Source organism: Natrix helvetica, assembly GCF_964273705.1.
Source record: "Natrix helvetica genome assembly, chromosome: 1".
In the NCBI taxonomy this organism is placed as follows: domain Eukaryota; kingdom Metazoa; phylum Chordata; class Lepidosauria; order Squamata; family Natricidae; genus Natrix; species Natrix helvetica.
Window position 1 is genome coordinate 206,543,713 of NC_138548.1, and position 22,771 is coordinate 206,566,483.

The 22,771-nt window shown below is 42.2% G+C and overlaps 1 protein-coding gene across 8 annotated transcripts in view; it reads left to right on the forward strand.

Annotated features, from left to right (window-relative positions):
• HDAC7 (histone deacetylase 7) overlaps window positions 1-22,771 on the forward strand; it is a 229,121-nt gene that overhangs the window by 78,989 nt on the left and 127,361 nt on the right. Inside the window, exon 1 of one of the 8 annotated variants that reach the window (XM_081938924.1) lies at window positions 740-762. The exons of the other annotated variants lie outside the window; for them this stretch is intronic. Coding sequence (XP_081795050.1) covers window positions 741-762 — 22 coding nt within the window. The 5' untranslated portion in view covers window position 740. Of the gene's footprint in view, window positions 1-739; window positions 763-22,771 lie in introns of those variants that run through there. 8 annotated transcript variants of the gene reach the window in all.

Genomic DNA, 22,771 nt, shown 5'->3' on the forward strand with positions numbered 1-22,771 from the left:
GCACGGGGTGGTGGGGTCGAGCTTTTCTTTCTCCGAGGACGGGAACGGGGCAAGGCCTTGAAACGGCTCAGAAAGCGAAGCAGCCTAGAAAGGCGGAGTGGGGTGGCGGTGGAAGCCCCTGTTGGACACTGAAGGTTGAAGTCGCCCACTTGAGCATTTTCTGCAGCCCGCAGGGAATCGTTTTCAGTTCGGTGGGACTTCGCTTCCCACTAAGAACCGAAGCGATTAGAATGCCGGTGGTTCGAATCTGCTGCACAGCCATCCATCCCCAGCGGTGAAGGAATGGGGTATGCTGGTGGGGGATGATGGAAGTGGTAGTTCGGTCCACCTCTGGAATTTGCTGCAGTTGAAGGAGGCTGTGATAGTTTCTTTTCCTCTCACCCCACCCCACCCTATCATACCCTCTGCCTAGGCATCTGTAATGCAAACACATAGTATTGCTTGGAGTGCCAGTAACAGGGTTTGGTGGGTGTCCCTTTTCAGATAAATTTAATTGACATGCCAGGAAATCCAAGCAATTTCACACTTCAGTTTTACTTTGTTGCATAAAACTTGACTCACTGGCCCCAGCCTTCTGAAGCTCTATGTTGATTTTATGCATTAGCATTTATATTATACTTTAAAGAGTTCGAAACACTTGAAAGAACTCGTTTATTTTTGTTCTCTAGCCTTTCTCCATTTGTTTCTTTTTTATGTTTGTATCTCGCCATCCTTCGGGTTTTGTTTTATTGATTTGGAAGATGGAAAGGTCTTGTCTTTCAGGTAATTGTCCCTTATTGTCATTAGTAACAGAGACACTGTGCTTAAACATTTACTTACCCTTTGGGGGCTATGTAAGATAGTATGATAATAATCAAGGGACTTATTTGCTTTGGACTTCTTTTGCTTCACCTGGATATAGTGTCCTTCTTACACCAAGGCCTGACTCGTTTCTTTGTTCTACTCTCCTATACTGCTTGGTCTAAAAAGCTGAATTTCAATTTGGCTTCAACCTATTTTGAAACTACTGGTAGTAAGAGTTGTGATTTTCCCAAACAGGTGCAACTACAATACCCATTATTGGGACAGGGGTGACAGTTGGAGTGTAGTATGTCTATAGGTTGCCAAGCAGATAAAAGCTTTGATCAGACATGCAGTCCAGGTCACTTTTTCGTGTGTTTGAGGTTTTAGAGGACCTTTTCTGAATGAAAAATTTAATCATAGTTTTGCTTTTTCTAAGAGATTTTCTTGTTATTTTCAGCTTCTGTCCATTAGTAGGTTTTAAAAATCCTTCTGTTTTTAAAAAGTCTTTGGTATGCACATACAAATACATGCTTTGCCGAGACTGCCTTCTTGATAAGGAGAAAGTATTCCTCCTCTGCTGTGTTAGCATAGGCTCTCATCTTCTATGGCTTGTATTGAGGCTGTTCCAGTATATACAAGATGGGTCAGGGTAGATTGTTGCTATTGTTGCAGGCTTGAGAGGAGTATATGAGTTGTTAGTCTTGCCTGATACTTGATTTTATAACTTGGTGGTAAAGAAAAAGTCAACATACTTCAGGCTTTGGTAAGTGTTGGATGTGCACTTACTAGAGAGAAATGTGATGCCTTTTTGTTAGGGTAGTTATGGATTCTCAAACAAGATACATTTACATAGGTCAGGTGGTCAAGAAGAAGGACCTTCAGAAATCTGGAGAACCTCTTCCTGGGGACAAGGGTTTGTAAGGACCCATTATTGAGCAACATGCCCGGAGGCATTCAGTGGATGCTCTGGGCCTCATCTTGTGCTACATGGGCCTGGCGAATTATGCAATTAAAAATTAAAGCATGGGAGAGGGGGGCAGTGAGAGCCAACCCAATCATTATATTGGAAAAAATGAAAGCTTATGTTCTCCTGCTGTTAATATAACCGTATAACAGCCTGATTTCCTCTCAAAACATCTACCGTATTTTTCAGACTATAAGATGCATCGGTGTATAAGACGCACCAAGATTTTGAAGATGTAAGTAAGAAAAAAAGGGTTTTGTCCTCCCCTGCCCCCAAGAGCACTCTGCAGGCTTCAGCAGGGCTGGGGGGGGGAGGCAAAAACACCCCCATTTTTGTGGAAAACGGTCTGTTTTTCACGAAAACGAAGGCATTTTTGCCTTCCCCCAGCCCTGCTGAAGCCTGCAGAGTGCTCCTGGGGGCTGGAGGCAAGCAAAGACACCCTGTTTTTCACAAAAATGGGATGCAGGGGTGGGGCTTCAGGAGGCCAAAGATGTCTGTATTTGGTGTATAACACACACCAACATTTCCACACTCTTTTAGGGGGCAGAAAGGTGCGTCTTATTCTCCGAAAAATACGGTATATTTCAGAGGATTTTTGATAACTGGGCTGAGAAAAATTTCAACAAAGTTTTGGGATCTGCTTGTTGGAATAGATATGGTATTAGATGAGGTTTTTAAATGTAATCACTGTGGCTAATATAAGGCAGATGTTACTGATGGCTCATACCAATCATTCCTTTTCGAAAAAAGGGAAGATAGTAATAAATTTACAAATGGGAGATGCTTCTAGTTATCTGGCTTGTATTCCCAATACGGTTCCCTCTCTAGCCAATAAACCGATAAACAGTGCATCTAATATTTTCAAATGCCCACCCACAAGATACACGGACATATTCAATTAAAACCTCCTTGCATAATGTGATGATTCTGGTGTTTTTGTTTTTTGTTTTGCATGTGGCAGTGATATTCAATCATGAGCTCCTCAAGGGCAGGGATCAAAGTAGCAGTGAAAATCTTAGGGGCTTCCCCAATGTGTTTCATATTTTCAGCTACCTGTTCCTCATCCTAAGTGCCGGATGCTGATATGATTTGTTCTCATCTCAAGTAGAATTATATGGGGTGTTAGTGGTTTTTGGAGAGCTGATTGTTGTTTAACCGAGGAGCCTAAACGAAAACTCAAAATCCGGTCCTAAGATTCTAGACTTCAGCCGTGGGCTTCTCTTCTCAACTGGCATGCCTTCCCCACCGTTCTTCCCCAGCAACTGGAATTCAAAGATCTTTCATCTCCTGTTTTCGTAAAGCTGGTCTGGCCAGTGCATAGCCTATAAGTGCTTTCATGCTAGGCTTTTATTTTGCAGTTGCGTTACTTCTGGTCAAAAATGTTTTCATCATCTGCTCTGTTTCCTCCCTTTTTCTGCCATTTTTTTAAAATCCACTTTTAAAAGGGGTGGGGGAAAAACCCCAGAATAGCTGTTTAACATCTTTTAATTGGCAGTTTTTAAAGAGAGCTCTATCTGAGAATTCTGCAGATCCTAAGGGTGTACAACCTATTTGAGACACTTTTGACCAGAGGTCTTCAAACTTGGCAACTTTAAGACTATGGTTTAAGGCTATGCTGGCTGGAGAATTTTGAGAGTTGAAGTCCACAAGTCTTAAAGTTGCCAAGTTTGGGGACCCCTGCTTTTGACCATGATGACAAAAAAACAGTGGCATGGTTCCCTTCTATTCTGAAGTGAGAAACAGATGAATCGTATAACTTAAGCTCTAAAAAAAGGGTCCTCAGCCCTATAAAGAAGGATTCTCCCAAATCCCAACCTTGGGATGCAACCCCAACGATCTCAAGACACTAATGTCTCCTCCCACTGCTAGAATTGTGTACAGGCTGTTCTTGATTTATGACCACAGTTGGAGCCAGAATTTCCATAGCAAAGAAATGCAGTTGTTAAGCGAGTTGTGTCCAATTTTATGACTTTTTGCTTGTTTGTTGCTGTAGTCATTTATTGAATTTCATGATCATGAAGTTAATCCAGTTTCACCCGTTTACTTCGTCGGAAGCATCTTGAGAAGGTTGCAAATGGTGATCGCATGAACCCAGGATGCTGCCACCATTGTAAATACATGCCAGTTGCCAAATCTCTGAATTTTGATTATTGGGGGGTGGGGGGGACCCTGCAGTCTGCAGATTGGTTGTAAGTTCCAGCTTGGTGGAGGGGGAGCCAAACCAAGAAAAGCTGAAAGCCTACTTGAATTCCCCCACCCCCATCTATGTTGGTAAACTTATTTTGGATTTTTGTCTCAATAGCTAGGTTCAGTCTTGATACTTGGATATGACTAGTAATGACTTCTTTACAACTCCCATGTTTACACAGTTTAGAGATTTATGGAGTAAATCTGAGTATATCCTCTCAAAAGTGAGCCACATTGAATTGAGCAAGGTTTACTTCCCACCAGGTCTGCAGCTTTGTCCTATAAAACTGATCCTATTGAACTAAAAGGGACTTCTGAATAGGAAGGCATAGGATGGTGCTCAGCGGTGGGGTTCACTTACCTTCCCTACTGGTTTGCAAATGTGAGTGCTTGCACATCACATCATGGAGGGTGGGCGGAGCCTCCCGCAGCCGCTGCTACCGGTTCACTCGAACCGGAGAGAACCGGCTGAGTACAACCTCTGATGGTGCTGCTAGCTTTGTAATATGCTGGGGAAGGGAGACTTCTGCTTCTCCTGTTTCTTCTTGTGGGAAGGTTGGAAAAGGCTCGCCTAATTTTTTTTTCTTGATGTGAGTTCGTTCTGGAGGAACCTTGTCCCCCTCTTCATGCGTACTTGAAGGAAATTCAAGAAGTGTTGCAGTTTCTTCGACTCTTGCTTCATCCTAGTCTTTCCCATACATGCGTTGGCTGCAATTGCTTCATCAAGTTTACTCCCTCTTCTCCAACAGTCCCAGAATGGGCCCAAGCAAACAGCTTCCTGTGCTTGCAGCTTGGTTGGGTAAAGAAAGCAAAAGAAGATATATCCAATCCAGGAATGGAAAACTCAACGACCTTCTGCAGTTTCTGGACTCTTATCATAAGATATGCAAAATGTAGGAACTCCCCCCCCCCCTGTATCTCTTAGATCAGAAAATAGCCTCACTGTCCATCCATATGTTCAGACAGAAAAGTAATCTTCATCTGATGCTAGACCCATGATAGGGAACCTATGGCACGCGGAGCCCTCTCTGTGGGAACGTGAGCTGTCGCCCAGCTCAGCTCCACCACGCACATGCCTCCTGCCGGCCAGCTGATTTTTGGGTCTCTGCCATGCATACGGAAGATGCACGTGCATGTGGGGAGGGGCTCACATGCGCATGTGTGGGGAGCACAGGGGTGGTGCCTCCCCCTGCACCCCATTTTTGATTTCAGGAGGCTTCAGGGAGGCCTGCCAGATCCAAAATGGAATGCAGGGGGGGAGGTGCCCTGTGCATGCGCAGGAAGCTGGGGGAGCGGGGGGACATGCGCTCCTGCACAGGGGGACAGGGTGCATTATGGGTGTGGGCATGCATACGCACGTGCTGTCATGCGTGTGCGAGATTTTGGCACGTGAGGAGAAAAAGGTTAGCCATCACTCTGCTAGACCATCAACCTGACTTGTCCTTCAGAGCTGGTTCAAAACTGAAATAACTGAGACTTTGAAAACTGAATTCCAAGAAACAGAAGGAAAAGGCTGACCGTTGAATAGCATGTCATTTTCACTCCAAATGTCCTGTTTATAATTTATAAGCCAGAACAGGGATCTTTAGCGTAATGGATGTTGCATGGAGAATTTAACCCAGGCGCTTAAGGAAAGGGCTGCTGCTTAGTGATAGAGTACCTGCTTTGAATGCCAGAGGATACAAATTTAGTCTGTAGAAGCATATGTGGAAGTGCTGGGGCTGGGCCACACAAGCCCATGATCTGACTCAGCGTGGATCTTCTTTTTTCTAGCCAAGCTGGGGGTATGATGACCTCTTTATTTAACAATCTGCTTCATGAATATATCAGATTACTTGCCAGCTCAGCAGGTTTTTTTTTTTAATGTCATTGATATGCTGCCTCCCATGTCCTATTTTCTACTATATCTTTAGCTTATGGGTTAGGTCAGCCTTTTTCCAAACAAAAGCTACTTTTACAAGTTCTCAGGTTTCGTATAGCCATGATCTAAAATGACTTAAAATAAACCTTGGAGGGGTGGGGAGAAGCGTGGTGGGGGGATGAGTGATTCTTCCTCTCTTTTTTAAACCCTGGCTAGTTCTACGTCTGTGACTATCAAACTCGGGAGGAACCATTTTCAGATAAGCTTTTGTGTACAAGAAAGAATCTGCTGAGCTGGCATTATTTTGCATATCCCAGAATTGCATTTCCAGAAACACAGCTCTCGGTTGAGGGTCGCCAGATGCAAAAGAGGCAGGGCTTTCACTAATGGGGAATTTCCACAAATACTGTCCCACCTGGTCATTCAGACTGTCTAGCTGGAATGCTCTATGAAATTATTAAAGGTGTAGAGACGTCTGGCGCTGTTCTGATGGTGGGCAACAAGTGAGTGGGGAAAGCTAAGTTGTATTGATGCCCCCACAAATATACCATGTTTGGTTCTGCATTAGCTGTGTTGGCTTCAGGGTCTTTCTCTCCCAGCTCACACAGTTGATGCACGATGTGTTCATTTGGAAATGTCTCTGCAGAGAAGCCCAAAACATAAGAGTGGCATCTTAGAGGCTTCATTGTTTGTGGATGTTGCTGTATCAGTGATCTTCCACGCTGGAGAGGCTGGGGAATTCCATTGTCATGGCAATCCTGTGAGGAACATGCGTCAGAGGCACTCTCTGTGTTGTGTCTGGTATCTGTGGTTCCCTTCTTAGGCTTAGGTTGCTAGAAGCTTTGATCCACTTTGGGGATCAGGGATCAGATGATGTCTCTGGGGTCTGTGAACAACAAACGTCACCCGCTTCATTTGGTAAACGCTTGGAGAGAAGAGACACCCAAAATGAATGACAGAGCAGAAAGCTTTTGAATTCCACATTCCTTGAGCTTAGTGCTATCTATATTCAGTGCCGATAACTACTAACCAGGAATATGTAGGCTGTTTTCCATGAGTTGGAAATGGGGTTGGGGAGAGAAAGATAAAGAATCTGGCATGCAGCTTCGCTTCTCCGCTTTCACCATGAGTGTTTGTGTGTTTGTGTGTGTGTGTGTGTGTGCGCGCGCACACTTGTAGGTGGGTATAATAATCAACCTTAAAATCTCTAGTGAGAGGAATTGGTCAGAATATTCCCGGTATTTTAAAGTTGGTGATTTAGTTTTGTTTCATTTTAGGTGATGGTAGAAGGGGAGTGGTTTATGTCATTTATGTTGATTTTATTTGTGGAGAGAAAATATCCCAGATCTGGGGTTAATTTGCCAGCGAAGCTCCTTCCTTCCCTCCATCCCTCCCTCTCTCCCCCCTTCCTTCCCTCCCTCCTTCCTTCCCTCCCTCCTCCCCCCTCCCTCCCTCCCTCCCTCCCTTCCCAGAGGGTTGTTAAGAATCAATGATAGGTCACATGACTAGCTTCAGTGGTTCTGCAATTGGCATCTCTTGGTATAGCTAAGAACTGCTTGGAAGTCTTGAGAGTCATATGCAACCAGTCTACACCATTTTGGGCAAAATGGACCAGATGTCTCACTATGTAAAAGGTCCACATATTGCCTATTTTCCATCAGGAAATGATACAAATATGTTTTCAGGTGAAGGTTCAGGTTTTCACCATGTAAGCCTTGTACAATGTGCATAGAAGATCCTAGTTTCTAATGATCCCAGAGTGTATTGTGTATCTATGTGTGTGTTGACATCTATGCATGTCTAGATGTTTATGTGCCTAAAGTTCACCCTGCAACACATTCTACAATCTACATGGGAGAATGGTATAAGTTTTAATGCAGCAATTCTGGAAGATACAAGGTAGAGGAGGCTGGACTTCCACACTGAAGTTCAACAATGTTATTTGTTCTCAAAAAGCCAAGTAGGGTTGATCTGGTTAATAAAGTATCATCATAGAAGGGGGTTATGACGAACCACTTTGATTTTGCTGCCAAAAACTGCATGGAGCTGATGTCCATGAAGTCACAAGGAGTTGGACTTAAGTTGAACGAGACTTTATGAAAATAACTTGTAACTGCCAGATGGACTTTTCATCTGGGCTCCAATCAGACTCAGGCCCACTTATCTTGTGGGACATATAATCACAGATTTAAGAGTTGTTCAGCAACAGGACAAGATTGGTTTTCTGATGGCTGATTTGCATGATTGCACCTCCTGCTGAAATGCCTGATTCCTGCTCTGTGTCATCTGAATTCAGCATGCAGAACAAATCACAAACTCCTTAATTGGTTTTCATATTGCTAATGGTCACCCTCTTGACTAAATAGAGCAAAGGCAGGCTACGGGAAACTGTTTCCACTCTGCTAAGGGGCAGAAGAAAGAATGATTGTTTATTTACTTATTTATTCATCAAACAAAAATTATAAATTCGAATGAACACAATGAAAAAAAAATGTGACAGGGACGATAGGCTTGTTAGTGCACTTACGCACACCTCCTTAGGAACCTCTTAAATATGGGCTGAGGTCCACAGAAGTTAAGTTAGAATTAAAACTGAAAGTTAGTAGCTCAGACAACTGAATCAAATAGGATATTCCATGATTGAGCAGAGTTGGTATGTTTATCACTGAATAAAAAATGCAAGTTATTTCAGTGTGGTGTGTAATGTATGATCTTTTATATCAGGAGTCCCCAACCCCCGAGCTGCAGCCCACTAACCTTTATCTTTATTGTCATTATTTTTACTGTGAGCACACTGGCATACATTAAATATGAAATTCTGCTCTCAAAAGAAACTTTATATAACTACCCATACACACACACAACATATACACATGCTACATACATACATACATACATACATACATACATACATACATGCATACATGCTGGTTTTGTTGTATTTGGGTCTTTTCCCGTGTAGGATTGAGACATGGGAAAAGACCCGAATACAACAAAACCAGCATACCTACACCTGTGAAAATCTACGAATAAATATATATATATATATATATATTTATATATACACACACACACACACACACACACACACACACACACACACTCTGTTCATAGCAGACAGAAAACTTGAGAGGTCGCAAGGTTGATGCTACATGGAACAATACAGTGACTGAATCTGGATGATCTGCTTTGGATACCACAAAGCCTCCTCCCAGAAGGTAACAAGGAAAACAGGCCATGAAGAGGATGTGTAGCGGCCCAGACAATACTGTGAACCTACTCAAGCATTGCTTATATGCCATGTCCTGGATAGAAGGAAATAAACTACCAATAATCTTTTCTGCCGTCCTCACCACTCTCTGCATCGCCTTCCTGTCTGAAGCAGTAATGCTTCCAAGCCAGTCAGTAATGCAATATGACAGGATGCTCTCGATCACCCTTCTATAGAAAGTGGTAAGGACAGGGGAAGGAAGATGTACTTTTTTCATGTGATGCAGAAAACGCAGGGGCTGCTGTGGCCGTTTCACCAGTGTCTCACTATTGAGCGACAAGCTAGTCTACTTGTTAGCTGCACACCCAGAAACTTGATGCTGCTAACCACCTCCACAGGTGAATCATTAATACACAGAGCTGTGTGGTTGTGCCTGCCTTTTCTGAAATCGACAATGATCTCTCTAGTTTTTCCTTACGTTTAAAATGAGGCTGTTTTGTTTATACCAGTTCACTAAACTCTCTACCTGCTCACTCGCACAGCTCCACTTACACAAGCATCAGGCACACATGCCCGCTGCTTGCAGAAATGGAGCTGTGAGTGTGTGTGCCTGCCACTTGCACAGATCCACTCCCTCTACCCTGGGCCACCATGACAGAAAGGTTGGGGACCACTGCTTTATGTAATACCTTGATCAACCTTCATACCTCAACAAAGGAATTTTAAATGCAGCAGCTCAGAGGCACAGTTCGTGTGGTGTATCCTATTTTAGATGATATGTGTGTATGTGGGGCAGACCTATAACTCAATGCGCTAACTGAACTAGATGGCCTTGATAGGGTGTTGTTTTTTCCTTTTTCTTTAACGGCCTGCCCACCATCCCATGGCAGTGATTTCTGACTGCAGCACATTTTCCACTTCACTTGCTCTTTTTAAGTAAACTACGTGGAAAAAAGAGTAACTGTCCCCTAATTATCATATCTGATGTTTGCAAATGGCTCAGAATGCTTGAAAGTGTTTCAAATGCCTTATCTCAGGGATTTTCAAACTTGTTCAGGCTGTGTAACCTGTTGGGGTTTTTTTTTTAAAGAAAAAAAATTCCCCAGTACACCTGATTCAGAGGCAAAAATTTAATAATAGAAAATTGGATGTGCTGAAATGAACTTTTTTGGGGGGTGGGAGGGAGCTTTGTCTTTCATAGAACGCTTAAGAGTTTCACGGAATAAAGTTTGAAAAACTTTGTCTTTATTAAGAAGCTGGTCAGTATTATTGTACAGCGTGCAAGGAGGGAAACTAAAGCTGAATGGGAATGATAAAAGTGAGATTTGATTCAGGGTCTTCTTCAGTTCTGAAACTGTCATTTTATGAGCCTTTTCCAACCTTTTTTTTTAAAAAAACCTTGGAGAATCTTGAGGCAATTTTTCAGGTGACAGGGACCCTGCATAAAATTTTCAAAAAATTAGAAAATGTCACAATCTAATTCATTTCTCACCTACTCAGTCCACTTTCACCTCTAAAATAATAGCAAGTGGCAGATGTGACATGTAAAATTTCCCATCATTACGATTGTGTGGTGCACAGAGTAAAAATAAATCCCACAATATTTATTTTTTAAGCTATCTCTTCATGAAACCCCTAATGCCCTCTCATGGAACTGTGCGGTTCCAGTTAAAGAAAGGCTGCATAGCATGATATTGTCTCTTGATTCTTTTCACCTCTATGAAAAACTCAGTGGTAAAGACAACAAAGCAACTCCACACTAAATTCTGTTAGTCGAAACATTGTTTAGGAGCAAAAGTGACTACTCCTTATTTGGTTTCCATAAACCAACTGTAAATATACCTGTAAAAGAAATTGGGTTCAGAGTTGTACTGAATAACCAATGTGCTAAACCACATTTTATGAATCACAAAACTTGTATTCACACAACGTATTCAACTTCAGCCAAACAAACTGCATTATGGATTCGGGTGATGTGTTTGCCCAGTATCCTTCCCCTACCACACCCAACAAGCCACATCCACAGAATCAGTAGTAAAAAAAAATTGAATCCCATCACTGGACTTACAGGATTGTAAAAAGGGAGTTCTGCATGGGTAGAAATGAGGATTCAAAAGAAATTCCTCTCTATCCTTCTCTAAAAGATTACTTAAAGCTGCAGTTTATTCACCATTGTTAAGTAATTGCTGAAACCTTAGCATTCCTATCTAATATTGCAGCTGAATACTTCTTATATTTCTAATCACACAAGGCAGCTAAGATGGCAAGTATGATGCAATAGCTACATTATTGCTTCAGAACTGGAGAGATCTGGGTTCAAATGTCAGCTCATACATGATCAATCTTGATTGGAGGTTTGCTGTCAGAAACCCAAGAGGATTAGGAATACAAGGACAAGTCAAATATGTTGACTCCCTTCGCTGGAAGGAAGATAAATTATTTATTATAAAAGTAATGTATCCTTTATCCAAGGATTTAGATTTCCCTATACAAACTTATGCAAAGTTGACTTGTGGATGAGTATCTGTCTTCCATTCCAATATACTGACAGAGCATAGTCCTAGGTAAGGCAGGAGGAGCAGGGAAAATGTGGTTCTCCAAATATTGCTGAACAACACTCCCAAGCATTCCATGTTGCTGAATTCGCTGGGAGTTGTAGTTCAGCAATGTTAGAGATAAAGTTGAAGCCAGATTGTCAAATCATCCTGTCGGTATTAAGCCTCTTGGAAAACAGGCAAGTTGTTTCCAGGTGGTAGCCAAAACGTTTTGAAAAAAATTAACCACCATTCTTCAATTTTGCATTATAAAAACTGTACGACAGCCGCCTCACTCCCATAACATCTAGGTTCAAATTCCAGCGCTAAGAATCAAGCAACACATTAAAAAAAAAGAGAGAGCCCTCAAGCACCCATTAATGCATTGTGCCCTGCGGATGGGTTATTTGTTTGATGGATTTGCATACGTATTAGGTTTGCCTTGCTTCTTCCTTTTCCCACGCTCACCAATCACAACTTTTGGATGGCAGTGATTGGTTTCTGGGATGAATGATTTCCCTAGCAAGCGACTGCTTTTAATCCCTGATCCGCAAAAGGGTTAACTGATTGCTGCTCTGCTCCCATCATCCCTTCAAGGTGTGCTTGAGAATTTTCCAAGGATCATTAATAGCCGGGCATCTGGGTTCCTGCAGCTATTTATAGTGTTGACAATAAATCAGCTAGCCACCTGAGCCTGCCAAGCTGACTCTTGCTAGGCTGGGTTTAAATATTCTTCGGAAGCATCGTGCTGCCCGGCGAACCAACCCTTGCTCTAAACCACAGAACTCCCAAGATTGGGTTTGGGAAGTCAGTCGGAGAGCCCGATTTTTCAGAGATTTAGGGCTGTGGGATTTCAGTGCTTTGTTTCCTTCTGCGGCTTTCCCACCCGGTAATTCAAGTTCTCTGGGCAGATTACAAAGTAAAAATAATAAACTGTACTAATAAAGAGAGAGTCTGTCAGCCTGCAACAATGTAAAATGCCTACAGTGCGCAAATTTATTTATTTAACAAATTTATATAGTTGCCCGTCTGCACAAAAAGTGACTTATAAACAGAATAACAATTAACAACCATATCACAATATAAAAAATATCAAACTTAGCATTTTTATACGTGCATGCATGCATGCATGCGCGCGTGCGCACACACACACACATTGTAGATTTTCAGGGGTGTAGGTATGCTGGTCTTGTTGTATTCAGGTCTTTTCCCATGTAAGATTGAGATTGTCTTGGCAACGTTTCAGCAAGGTCTCACACACAATCCCCTAGATAGCAGAACAACTATCACTTAGGGAAAGATACATACCATACATACATACCATATATATGTACGTAAAGGTTCCCCTTGCACATATGTGTTAGTCATTCCCGACTCTAGGGGGCAGTGTCATCTTCGTTTTAAAGCCGAAGAGCCAGCGCTGTCCGAAGACGTCTCCATGGTCGTGTGGCTGGCATGACTAAACGCCGAAGGTGCATGGAACACTGTTACCTTCCCACCAAAGTGGTCCCACTTTTCTACTTGCATTTTTCGAACTGCTTTTGAACTGCTAGGTTGGGAGAAGCTGGGACAAGTAACGGGAGCTCACTCAGTTATGCAGCACTAGGGATCTGAACCACTGAACTGCCGACCCTTCTGATTGACAAGCTCAGTGTCTTAGCCACTGAGCCACCACATCCCTTTTTGAGAAATATTACAGGAGGTCTGTTGGGCATCCTTTTTTGAGAGACTAGGGCTATATAGACCAATTTATAAACATAAAGATTGTAAACAATTGAAGTTGTCTCCTTATACTTAGACTAAGAGCTAAACAGGCCAGTTTTCTTCCCAATTGTATGCTATATTACATTTCTATCTGAATTATATGTTTGGTTATATGTAGAAATCACATGCAAATATGGGCATGTCTTCACAGAACAAGCTCCATAAAATCATTGTGAGCATCACAGAGGCTGAACAGTACTTTCCATGTCGAAAAATTAGATAGAAAAGCATACCATAGAAACATTTTCTTAAAATACGGATCAAAATGGTCATACTTTTCAATCGGATGATCATAAAAGTTCTTGGGAGGAGATGGGAGAAAGAAAGAAAACTGTTCTCTCGGCCGCACCATTCACAAGGAACTGCTTGCTACCCACATCATATGCTTCCATGGTTCTGCCTTTGTCTGGCACTTCAGAGCTGGGGGAGGGTGCACAGGCAGGTGCAGCCTTTGAGATAAGCTTTTTAGAACTAAACCAGCATCTGGTTTGTTTGGCTTTGACTTGCAGTGGTGTGTGAACCCAATCGTTACTGTCTCGAGACAACCAGCATGTAGTTTTAGCTTGTTATGCAAATCTAACCAACCAAGAGTTAATCAATGCATTTTGGTTAAACAAGGTATACAGCTCACAGGCCTGCTCAAAATCCCTTCAGAGTGGCTGAGACAAGATGCCAGCTTGCTCCGGGGTACCCTAGGAACTCCAGGGAAGTTTCTTCCAAGAGGGTATATCCTTCCCACTCTGCTCTCTTCAGTCTTGGGATGCCTCTGAAGCTTGTAGAATTCCTTGCGGAGAAGGTTGTGTGGACACAGGAAAGTGCCAGTTATATTCAAGCTGATTTTCTGAATACATGGAGGAAGAAGTAAGCCCAATGTAAGCCCTGCTCCAGAAGTTTCTGCAAGGAGCAAGCGACCACAATTGACCGTTGGAAGACTTCTATTCATACCCATCTTGTTGAAATGTAGGATCTAACAAACATCTTGCAGCCATGAGTATATGCACAGATGTGCAAACCTTGTGATTTGGGCCCTTGTGGGAGATGATACTATCGGAGTCACTAGAAGCAAAGAATGGACAATTGCAAAGTGGAGTTTAAAAAGGCGAATGGTCTGGTATTCCATGGGAGATGCAAACAACAGAGAAAAGAAATGCAGAAACCTAACTTTTTACGCCTTTATTGAATGGAGCTGTACTGGATGAGTAGAAGGGAGCAAACACCTTGATAGAGCAAACAAATTGGGGCTGCAAAAGTCTCAAAGACTGCTAAATGAGAGCAAAGGGTCTGAGTTTTCTGAATGTCTTTGCTGGCAGCAAGTGGTTGGTCAAATTTTTTTCAGCCCAGAATTGATAGTGGAGCATCTGATGACATAGCAAGAGCTGTATTATGTGACTAAGAACTTGACAGACATTTGGAACTGCCAGACATGAATGTCATTCCATGTAGCCTTGTAGTATTGGAAGCAATTCTACAAAGTTGCCAATTCAGGTATTCCACACAACGAATGTACTCCGCCAGCTCAGTTATGTCCTCTTGATGTGTTTCCTCTGCACTTTAAGCCAAGGTCCATTTGTGCTGTATCTCAATAGAAGTAGTTTTCCTCAGTCAAGAATACAGGCAGTCCTCATTCAGTGACCATAATTGGGACTGGCAGCTTGGTCATTAAGTGAAGCAGTTGTTAAGTGAAATCATGACAGTTTATGATCTTATTTCAGCTCGACCCTTTGCTTTGTAGATCTGCAAAAAAATGGAAATGTGAGAATTGGGGCCTCCTCTTTCAACGTCATCATAACTGCGAATGGTCACTAAATGCGGCAGTTGCCAAACAAGATCTACCTGTTATTGGCAAAGTTCAACCGATTCATTATGTTCTCCCCAGGCTTTGTAAAGTTCAGAAATGCTCAATAACAGTGGAGTATAGGATTCAAACAGGCCTAACGAAGTCAAAGAGCAGGCAGGAAAAATATTGTTAACCAGAAATTCAGACTGTGATTCCCTGGAAGTCCCAGTTAACATCTGCCTTACTGCAGTTTTAAGATTGCAGAGTTAGTAACTTAAAGTAGATTGTAGCAATATTTTCCAATAATGATGTACATTTTAAAGTAACCAAGGGCAGCTGTGGTTAAAGCAAAAGCCATATTGATCTTTACAAGGCCTGGGGATTTCAATAAAATGGATGGTCGGAGAGAAAGGGAGTAAAGGTATTGTAATGGGATAATTCAGACGGAAGCAGTACACTAAAGACCAACTTGTATCCAATTATTATTGTTGTATTTTTCTTCACAACTTTTTAAATGCATATCATTAGTCAACTCAAGGTGGCAAACATACTTAATGGTCCCAGCTCCTATTCCCCCCCCCCCCACACATACCCCTGTTATCCAACCAGCTTCCATGTCTGAGGGAGGCCTAGATCTCTGAGTCTCCTGCTTTCGAGGCCAGCACCATCACCACCACCACTCAAAACTGGTTCTCTCCTTCCAATTCAGGTGAAAGCATTTTTAAAAACTTTTTTCCAGTCCGCGAAATGCAAAGCCCCTTTGGGTAGCTTTACATAAAATAATCTAAGTATCATCGTGATGAACTATCAGAGTCCTAATAATGATTGCCTGTCTTGGGCCAGACTTTAATCTGCATTAAAAAAAATATTGGCTATCACAGGGTCCCTTGGTATGTGGAAACTCCAAACAGTCAGACGCAGAAATTGAAGTGACGCATGCGCTGATTCATGATACTTTTCGTGCCAGTCTGCACACACACACACAAAAATTGGCCGCAGTTTGGATTGGTGCGTGAAACTGCATTTTGCTTTGTCGTCATGGTTGCAGGTTTTGTTCTCGGAATATATGGCTTGGGTAAGACTCAGGGATGTGTTACAAAGGTGAGGGGTTTGAAATTAGGGCCCCGCGGTTCCAAAGAAGGCCATTTTTCTCGATTGCCTTTTGGGACTTGAACAGTCACAATTGTGCGTTCAAACCAATGATGCACAAAACGGATTCCAAAGTTTTCTTCCTGCCGTGGCCTTCTCAAGTCTCTGAGGTGCTATTGTGCATGGTTTCCTCCCCACATCCTGTTAAAGCATTCCTCTTTTACTCTCCAAGCATGCCGGGTCCCGGATATGTGTGATTTCGTGGACGATGTCTATTCTTAGCCCACTCTTGAGTTGAGCAAGTCACATTGCCCAACAGCAGTCATGAGGGTGGGGAGGGGAAGCGCGATAACAATACTAGCTGTAAACACAGTCAGAGGAGAGATTAATATGCTTAACTCCAGACCAGATGTTTTAAATTCATGGTGGTGGAGCTCATTCAGCTGGAGAGTCATAAATTATGAGAATGTTGCTGAATCTTGGAGAGAGGAATTTTGTAGTTGTGTTCTCTCTCTCTTTTTCCTTAGAGCTGGACAGAGCCTCTCCGCAAGTGGGTTCAGCTGTCTAGATAGTTATTTTTGAAATGTATAAATCCTACGTTGCTTACAAGAAGGCAGCTTACAACTTTTCTTTTTCGCTTGTTTTTAACCCTGCAGAGCAGGCGTGGAAGGCAAGTTGGGCTGAGAAACAGTAACTTAACTGAGACCTTGATAACAAAGGGTGGATTTGAATTCAGATCCTCATTTCAATTCTAACCATCGCACTTGGCTCCTGGACTGTATTATTACTCTCAGCCTGGGACAGCGATGGAGAACCTTTTTGGCAACAAACTGGAATGCATGTGCGCATGCACTGGAGCTCCGGAAACCCAAAGATCAGCTGGCTGGTGCATGCATGCCTGTTTTTGGTCCTTTTCAGACCGTTTTTCATCCCAAAACGGCCCCAAAACCAGCCTGAAAAGGACCCGAAAAACACCCTGAAAATGCCCCCAAAATGGCCTGGTTTTTTGGCTGTTTTCAGGCTATTTTCCGACACCTGTGAAGACCAGCTGGCCAGTGCATATGTGGGCACTGGAAACCAGAAGAGCATCTGGCGATGGCACATGTGCCCACTGAGAGGGCTACACATGCCACCTCTGGCACTCGTGCTATAGGTTTGCCATCACGGGCCTAGGATCATTTTCCTTTCCTTTCTGCTATGTTGCATTTGAAAGAAAAGGCTGGAGCTTCCTCCCATTGCTCTGTTGGGGCTGTTTTTAAAGTAATGGATTCCTTCTTATTGCTTTTACTAATTATTTCGATTCTCAAGTTCTGTGTAGGAAGAGAAAGTAACTTAATAATAAAAAGTGGACATCTAGCGCTCCCAAATGTTGGAGGTGACAGTTGCCCTGGTGTGCCTGCAGAGATCCCAACTCTCTGGTCTTACCTCCTTGTAATCATGGGATGGCTGACTCAATAAGCTGCTCTATTGGGTTTCCTCCTCTTATTCGCTGGATGTCTTTCACTGGGTTCAAGGAAGCTTGAAGAGCTGTTCCATTGATCCCTGCAAGAAGAACCATGAAATTAGATGAGGCCGAGAAGAGGACCCAAAGTCATACAAATGCGGTTAAAGTAAATGTCACAAAAAGCGAATTGGGTTCTCCCTGGTTCTTACTCAATGTGCTCAAAGGCTCTTTGTGTGATTTTGGTCACTTGATAGATGGTATTTCTCTCTTAAGTTGATGACGGTTGTATCTCCTCTACATGCAACTGTGCTGACATGATCGCCTTTTAAGCAGGAAACAAGCCTAGATGCAAAGGTGGATTGCTCCCGTTTTTACTACCAGGTTGCTTCGACCACGCTGCATGCATGTGCGCAGTTCAACATAAATAGTTCTTCGTGCATGCACAGAACAATTTACAGTGAACTGCGCATGTGTGCTCACTACTAAACAACACCGGCAATGGCAGCGGCAACCAGGGAACTGGTTTGAGGGTGTGGCTAGCCTGGTTTGCTCATGGTTCTGCGACCCAGGCCAAAATAACACTACCGGTTCAGCCGAACCGGGAGCAACTCGCCTCTGCCTAGATGAACGAATTATGTCAAAAATCAGAAAGGCTCATTTGAGGGATTATATTTTTGTTCCTTGAAGTCATTCTGTACATTTCATGTGAGTCTTCAATTAATTTCATAATTTTGGGAAAGATGGGATTTTTCTATCATATTATAAGCTGGCCAAAGCTTTCCCAATAGTAAACGTAGCCACAGAAAGTCTACAATAGATATGAAATTATAACCTCTTTTCTTTGTTGCACTTAAACTTGACATTGCCGTCTCAACTTCAACAGTAAAGTGATCATGCCTTCCCTGTCACTCGCTGTCTTATAAAGTGTAAAGGAACGCCAATTTAATAGGACCTGATAGGATCATCTTTGTTGGGATCCTCTCGCTTTTTCATGACAAGGAAAGGAGTCTGTCATCCCTGCAGAGCTGAACAGGAAGATTTCCATTCCTTGCCAAAATAGAGAGAAATCCATGCAGATGCAGGTAAGACCATTTAGGCTTCTGATCTCTCTCTCTTTTATTCCTGGCCATTCCAACAGCACTATTTAAAAGCCCATAGAGCCATTGTGGTTGGCGCAATGGGCACGAAACTTTCCTTAATGTACCTAGCTATGCTATCTTGGGTGTCTGCAAACCATGGATGGATTTGGATAGCATCAGTGATGACCAGGGCCATTGCCCAAGTAGATGGACCATAGACACACGTCTTAGTAAACAGTATCATTTATACCAACATTTCTCCTGTATTGGTTCTTCTTCTGAGAATGGAATAGGGCTGATTATCTCAATGGTGGAATGAGCTTATATTTTTATTTTTGACAACAGGAACATTCAGTTCTATTTGCATGTAAAATTAAAACTGCTGATCGGCAACATGTTTGTTCCTCATTCCCAAAGGGACAAATGGATGCTTGTGCGACCAGCTTCTCATGATTCTTTATAGGAAGAAAGTGCCTATTAGCTCATCAATGTTTTTGAAAAAAAGAATGTGAAACAGAGCAGAACAGTGCTTGTGCTAGTGTGAAATCTGAGGTTTACCGTGATACAGTTTATACCGGTAGCTCCCTATACGGAATTGGAATAGTGAGGTTTGGAAGGATGCTCCATTGTCAAGAATGGTTGAATTGGAACCAGGAGGCAGAAATTCTGATCCTCTTCAAAGGACAAAATCCTGAGGTAGTCCTTCAAGTTTTTTTCAGCTTTCGTTCATCTTCTGATTAGTCTCAAATTACTCTGAAAAAGTGTGAAAACCATGCACAATCCAGGATGCAGAGGTGTGGTGGAGCAGTTTTAAATAGATCTTTAATTTGGTGGGGAAGGAGATGGAGACATGTATAAGTACTGTAATAAATCTGTCTTTTGGAAACCCCCATCTCAAAATCGAAGGTGAGCCTTGAATATTTACCCCAAAGTTCTCCCCCTGAAGCTTCTATCTGAAAGTGTCATTGATCACATAAATTTTATAACAGCCATTCTGAATTTTCAGGTTTGCTCCATGGTCTTTTGGAAGAGACCATGGTTCTCTGTAAAGGACCTTTGAACAGTTAGAAATTGTTAAGCAATGGCTGTCCCATGAGGTAGTGTAAGCATCATTGTACAAGGGACAGGACTTGTCAATTTAGTCCTGCAAGCTGCCTTTCTGAATGGAAAGTTGCATGTCTGTCTGCCCCTTTTGGGTTGGGGGATGATGAAGAGATAAGGATGCTAGAATGCATCTCCTTTGCAAGAGATGAGCCATGACAGATGAGGTGTGGAGGAAGACAAGCAGGTTCTTTATAGCAGCTTTCTCCATGCCGGAAAAATTGTCACCTGCAATCTCTTCCTCCCACAGCTGCAGCTGGCCGCAGTATGGAAGCTATTTTCCCAGGTTTCTGTTGCTGCTTTAGATGTGAATGTTTTGGGCATCCTATCTGAAACACCTCCTCCTCAGGAGCCTTTTAACATAAAGCAAAGCCATGGGAGGAAAGCTGGGTAATTCTCACTGTGTCAACATCAAGGTGGCAAATTCCCAAATGTTTTTCTACATTGAATGTCCACAATCCTGTGCCCTGGAGTGCAGCACTTCAGGCTGGATTCTCAAAGCCTAGATGCTTATCAAGTTAGTGGTTCAACATGCTATGTGAATCCAGCTAACGTGATTTGTAAATTTGGATTGATGCCTTATGGTATTGTCTGAACATGGCCATCGTTGCTTGTCTGGCAAACTGTGGCTTAGCCACATGGTCATCCCACCCGCAAGACTAAATACACCTCTGATCTCTAAATTATATGTAGATTTGGTTTGTTAAGCCATAGTTGGCTTTGTTTGATTTTGGCTTAGAATGCTTGAAAAGTCAGCCCAATTATGAGTTATTCCACAAACCATGCTTAAGATAGCTACCAGGGTGAAGTAGAAATCCAGTAGTCTCATTCCATCTACCATCTATATAGTTTTCATTTGGAATTGGATTCCATTGGATGGAATGTTTCCCATGCCAAAGTACACAGCACCTAGGATCACTATTAACATCTGGTATGGAACCTGAGTATGAATCAGTTTTGATAATTACCACTGTAGTACAGTGGTTAAGTCATAATATATAGATGAAGACGATCTAAAGTTCTGTTTCCCAATCAAGAGTAGCAATAGCACTTACACTTATACGCCACTTCAGTTTACTTTACTTTCCACTTTATACTCTCTTGAGTGGTTTATAAATGTCAACATATTGCCCCTACCAATCTGGGTCCTCATTTTACTGACTTCAGAAAGATGGAAGGCTGAATCAACCTTGAGCCGGTCAGGATCGAACTACGGTGAGCAGACTTAGCCTGCAATATGGCATTCTAACCACTGTGCCACCATGGCTCGTACAATAGAATGCAATGGATTCTTTGTCAAACCTATTGTATAGGCTTTTTTGTTGTGAAATAGTAAGGGAAGACAGCCCAGGAATGGAATATCAGTGACTTCAAAATAGTTATGAATAGATTCAGTAAAATCTAATTAGATTCAATAGAATCTGAGTAGATTCAAATCAATTTGTTGGGGTTGTCCTCTCGTGAATCCAACCACTGCACTTTGTACCAGCTGGTAGTTTCATCTTCAAATCCAGCCTCATGTGGACCACATTACAATAATCCAACCAAGTGATGATCAAGCCATGAGTTACTAAGTGATGAACAGAGCATGAGTTAGGCTCAGCAGCTGACTCACTAGCTGGAGGTGAACAATGTTTCCCCTAGCCACAGTTTGCACCAGCTTTTTAAGTAGAAGTTAAGCAGTGTGTTATGGTTATGGCTGGAAGCACAGTCAGCCAGATGTTTACAGTATTTTTGGCATTTTTGTCCACCTATCAAGTCCTCTCCAAATACCTGGGATAGGCAGATGTTGCTGTTCAATAATATCATATGTATTATTATAGGATTTGTTTGGATCCTGCATTATTTTTATTGTCTGTTGGTGACTAGTAGTAACTTTGGCTTAGTGGGATTTAATCAGAGATTGTTTTGCTTGAATCAGATTCTCATTAGACTGATTTCAGAATTCTGTTCCATCACCACAGTGAACTCTTCCCAATTGATGCCCAGTCTAGTGTGGATATTAGTGACTATCAGACAAGAAATCAACAAGTTTCTTCCTGGTATCTTGGCAGGACTTCACTCATTTCTAACAGCTGCTGTTGATTCTTCTTGTTGTGCAGTGATTGTTTTCAATCTCAAGTATAGGAGGAAGAAAATAATCAGGCACTTGGTTTTCTTTTCTTGTTGTTAACGTATTATGCCTAGCTGTAGTGATGGCAGCTCCCAATGCTGATTGCAAGATGTGTATTCCCCAGTGGGAATTCAGTGCCATTTATAATTTTGCACCTCTACTGTATAATCTTTGGAGTTCCGGCTCTAAAGTTCTTAAGTTCAGTCTTATGGGTCCCTGAATTCTGCTGGAGCATTTGTGATAGAAAGTTCAAGAACTATGATGGCTGTTCTTTCTTCCATAACATTGAGTAGTTATACTTGGCCAACTTGACAATTCAGAAACAGTCATCTGTGTAGCTAACTCCATCTTTGGCAATCCTCTAGAAAGAGGGTAAATTTCAGTACTGAATACTTCCTTGCACCTCTATTCCTATTCTCTTTTTATCTTTGCTCTTGATTATTTGTTTTTTAATGTGTACGTTTTGGAAAATTTAAAAACATTATAAAGAACAACAGAAATGTATGTTCCGGTCCTTGTGTTTACAGATGTATTTACCAGTGTGCAACCAAAACTAGCTGTGTTGTAATGTGTGGAAGCAAAAAATAAAAATTAGGGGAGTTGAGATTCAGTGATTCAGGGAACAGCATCATTTTTTGCCTTTTCCCATGACTGCAGGGATTAAGATAAATGATCTGGAATAATACAAGGTTAATTAATTGTGTCACAAGAGGGAAATTAAGTCACAGAATGCAGGTTATCTTGGCACAGAATTTCAGCTGGCATAGAAATACTTTCTTTTTCATTTGGCAAACATTTGCAGATCCAGTTGAGAGGATTGCTGGTAGTTCTAATTGGCTACTTGCTATAGTAAATGAACTGAAG